The sequence below is a fragment of the Triticum urartu genome, chromosome 4A (genome assembly GCF_056163025.1).
Source record: "Triticum urartu cultivar PI428250 chromosome 4A, HENAU_Tu73, whole genome shotgun sequence".
Classification (NCBI taxonomy): domain Eukaryota; kingdom Viridiplantae; phylum Streptophyta; class Magnoliopsida; order Poales; family Poaceae; genus Triticum; species Triticum urartu.
This window is the reverse complement of record NC_141876.1, coordinates 461,806,635-461,810,265: the sequence shown is the minus strand read 5'-3', so window position 1 is coordinate 461,810,265 and position 3,631 is coordinate 461,806,635. Positions and strand designations below refer to the sequence as shown.

General features: G+C 47.0%; 1 protein-coding gene across 1 annotated transcript; it reads left to right on the top strand.

The window, feature by feature from the left end:
• The first annotated feature begins 933 nt into the window (after positions 1–933).
• On the top strand, positions 934–1,865 carry LOC147976168 (uncharacterized). The gene is made up of 2 exons (XM_087520755.1): positions 934–1,224; positions 1,314–1,865. The coding sequence occupies exons 1-2, from the start codon at positions 934–936 to the stop codon at positions 1,863–1,865; spliced, it is 843 nt and encodes a 280-aa protein (XP_087376881.1).
• The last annotated feature ends 1,766 nt before the right edge of the window (positions 1,866–3,631 follow it).

Genomic DNA, 3,631 nt, shown 5'->3' with positions numbered 1-3,631 from the left:
TCTCGCGTCGCCGAAAAATCGACGGGAGGATTTCAGCTCACCTCCCGCCGCTCCACCCCTATTTAGCCCCTCCCCCACCGCCCCAACTCCCGCCACCATTCTTCCTCCGTTCGCACTTTCCCGCCGACGTGCATCGGCAATGACGAGCAGGTAAGCCGCACATCTTCATCGGCCGGCGGTCCACAGCATTGGAGCTCATTCACCGGCCACCACCGTCCCCCCTCATCCTCAAGCTGCAGCCCTGGCCTCTGTGAGTTCAATCACCCTTTCTCTCTGTTCCTTCTAGCTAGATCTGAGCTGCAGCTAGGGTTTGATCTAGATGCATGGTTGATTAGTGGTCTGATCTGTGAGCTGATATGGTTGGTTGCTATGCTGCGGTTGCAATTTGTGGTAGGGCTAGATGTTCAAGCATGTGGTAGGCTAGATTAGTAGTAGAGTTTGAAGTTGAACCTTGTGCTTGTGTTGAATCATGCTTAGATCTGTGATTTGTAGCTATTGGTGGTCCATTTGTAGCATGCTGTTTGTTGTAGATGTATGTTCCTGCTCATAGATTGTTTGGTATGCTTAGTATGATAGTGATGAAGCATGTGCTTGCTATGATAGTGATGAACCATGTACATGTATGCTCCTGCTTTCATGGATTGTCCGGTATATTGTGTGCTATACTCACTGTCAATGCATGCTACGATTGTAGGACATGACCACGCAGACGCAAGATCTTAGTCAGGCCCTTGTCGTGTCCGACAGTCAGTTTGCTCCATCGTTTGTCGAGGAATCGCAGCCTATTTCCGAGATGGCACCTGATTCAGAGGTGTTTGAGTCTGATTCCCTCTATGTGCCAGTAGTGCTCGTTGAGCCAACTCCTGCTGCTGCTGCCGCCGCTGCAATCAAGCTACAGCAGCAAAGGCAAAGAAGGATGGTAGGTCGAACAACATGAAGTGGCAGCCGTTCATGTCCACATTCGTGCTGAACAAGATGTGTGAGCTCATCTCTAGTGGAGTTAGGACTGACAAGGGCTTCAAGGAGGTGCACTTGAACACCATTGTGAAGCAGGTGTTCGAGTTCTGTGGGCAAGAGGTGTCTGCCACCCAGGTGTACAACCATCTGAGGAAGTGGAGAAGTCGATGGATCCAAGTGTCCAAGCTGAGAGACCTTAGCGGTGCCTCATGGGATGAGAACACTTGCTCCATAGTTCTGGAGGCAGAGCACTACGCCGGCCATGTCGTGATTAGCTCACAACCCTCTTCCTTTTCATACTGTCCACCATTGCCTACTCCTAATCGCAACTAACAACACTTGTGTTTCATTCTTAGGACCACCCAAGGGACACTGAGTTCCTCAACACACCCATCCAGAATTACAACCAGATGCAACACATCTTCTCCTTCGAGCTGGCAACTGGGAAGCATGCCATGGGCTCGGGTGAGCCTCTTGGTTCTCCCATGCCAGACTTCCCTGGGACACCGGATGTCGAGGTCCTTGATGACCCTGACAAGCCCGCTACGAAGCCCTTCAACAAGCCATTTGACCCCGTCCATGATAGGAAGGGGAAGAGAGGAGGCCTGATGGAGGAGGAGATCAATGTCTTTTGCAGCATGACTGAGGCGGTGAAGGAGGTGGCAACAGCCATCAGGGAGTGCAAGCCCCTCGACGTCCACCCTGACCTGTATGGCGCTGTCATGACCCAGGGTGGATTCAGCGACGAGGCTCTCATGGCAGCTCTCAGCCACCTGCTTGACAACAAGGCCCAGGGTGTTGGGTTCGTTGCCATGGCCGACGCTCACAGGGTGTTGTGGCTCAGGAGTTGGCTGGGCAAGTGCTACGTCTTGAGCTTGCGTTGGTTTTCCCCGAAGAGGAAGGGATGATGCAGCAGAGTAGCGTAAGTATTTCCCTCAATTTTTGAGAACCAAGGTATCAATCCAGTAGGAGGCCACGCTCAAGTCCCTCGTACCTGCACAAAGCGATAGCTACTCGCAGCCAACGCGATTAGGGGTTGTCAAGCCCTTCACGGTCACTTACGAGAGTGAGATCTGATAGATAGAATATTTTTGGTATTTTTGATATAAAGATGCAAGGTAAAAAGTAAAGGCAAAGTAAATAGCAAAATAATATTAAAGTGATGGAGATTGATATGATGAGAATAGACCCGGGGGCCATAGGTTTCACTAATGGCTTATCTCAAGAGCATAAGTATTCTACGGTGGGTGAACAAATTACTGTTGAGCAATTGATAGAATTGTGCATAATTATGAGAATATCTAGGCATGATCATGTATATAGGCATCACGTTCGTGACAAGTAGATCGAAACGATTCTGCATCTACTACTATTACTCCACTCATCGACCGCTATCCAGCATGCATCTAGAGTATTAAGTTAAAAACAGAGTAACGCCTTAAGCAAGATGACATGATGTAGAGAGATAAATTTATGCAATATGAAATAAACCCCATCTTGTTATCCTCGATGGCAACGATACAATACGTGCCTTGCTGCCCCTTCTGTCACTGGGTAAGGACACCGCAAGATCGAACCCAAAGCTAAGCACTTCTCCCATGGCAAGAACTACCAATCTAGTTGGCCAAACCAAACAAATAATTCGAAGAGACTTGCAAATATAACCAATCATACATAAAAGAATTCAGAGAAGATTCAAATATTATTCATAGATAGACTTGATCATAAACCCACAATTCATCGATCTCAACAAACACACCGCAAAAAGAAGATTACATCGAATAGATCTCCACAAGAGAGGGGGAGAACTTTGTATTGAGATTCAAAGAGAGAGAAGAAGCCATCTAGCTACTAACTATGGACCCGAAGGTCTGAGGTAAACTACTCACACTTCATCGGAGAGGCTATGGTGATGTAGAAGCCCTCCGTGATGACGGCCCTCTTCCGGCGGAGCTCCGGAACAGGCCCCAAGATGGGATCTCGTGGATACAGAAAGTTGTGGCGGTGGAATTAGGTTTTTGGCTCCTGTTTTGATCGTTTGGGGGTACGTGTGCATATATAGGAGGAAGAAGTACGCTGGAGGAGCAACGAGGGGCCCACGAGGCAGGGGGCGCGCCCTAGGGAGGGGGCGCCCCCACCCTCGTGACCGCCTCTTTTGTTCCTTGGAGCAGGGTCCAAGTCTGTTGGATCACGTTCGGTGAGAAAATCACGTTCCCGAAGATTTTATTCCGTTTGGACTCCGTTTGATATTCCGTTTTTTCGAAACACTGAAATAGGCAAAAAAAACAGCAATTCTGGGCTGGGCCTCCGGTTAATAGGTTAGTCCCAAAAATAATATAAAAGTGGAAAATAAAGCCCAATATAGTCCAAAACAGTAGATAATATAGCATGGAACAATAAAAAATTATAGATACGTTAGAGACGTATCAGGCATCCCCAAGCTTAATTCTTGCTCGTCCTCGAGTAGGTAAATGATAAAAAGAGAATTTTTGATGTGGAGTGCTACTTGGCATAATTTCAATGCAAATCTTCTTAATTGTGGTATGAATATTGATTAGAAAGATACAAGACAAAGGTTTATATTGACATAGAAAATAATAATACTTCAAGCATACTAACAAAGAAATTATGTCTTCTCAAAATAACATGGCTAAAGAAAGTTATCCCTACAAAA

Coding starts and splice junctions, on each gene's coding strand:
- LOC147976168 (XM_087520755.1), top strand. CDS start 934: ATGAAGTGGCAGCCGTTCATGTCCACATTCGTGCTGAACAAGATGTGT. Junction 1,225..1,313: donor AGCACTACGCCGGCCATGTC/GTGATTAGCTCA, acceptor TTTCATTCTTAG/GACCACCCAAGGGACACTGA.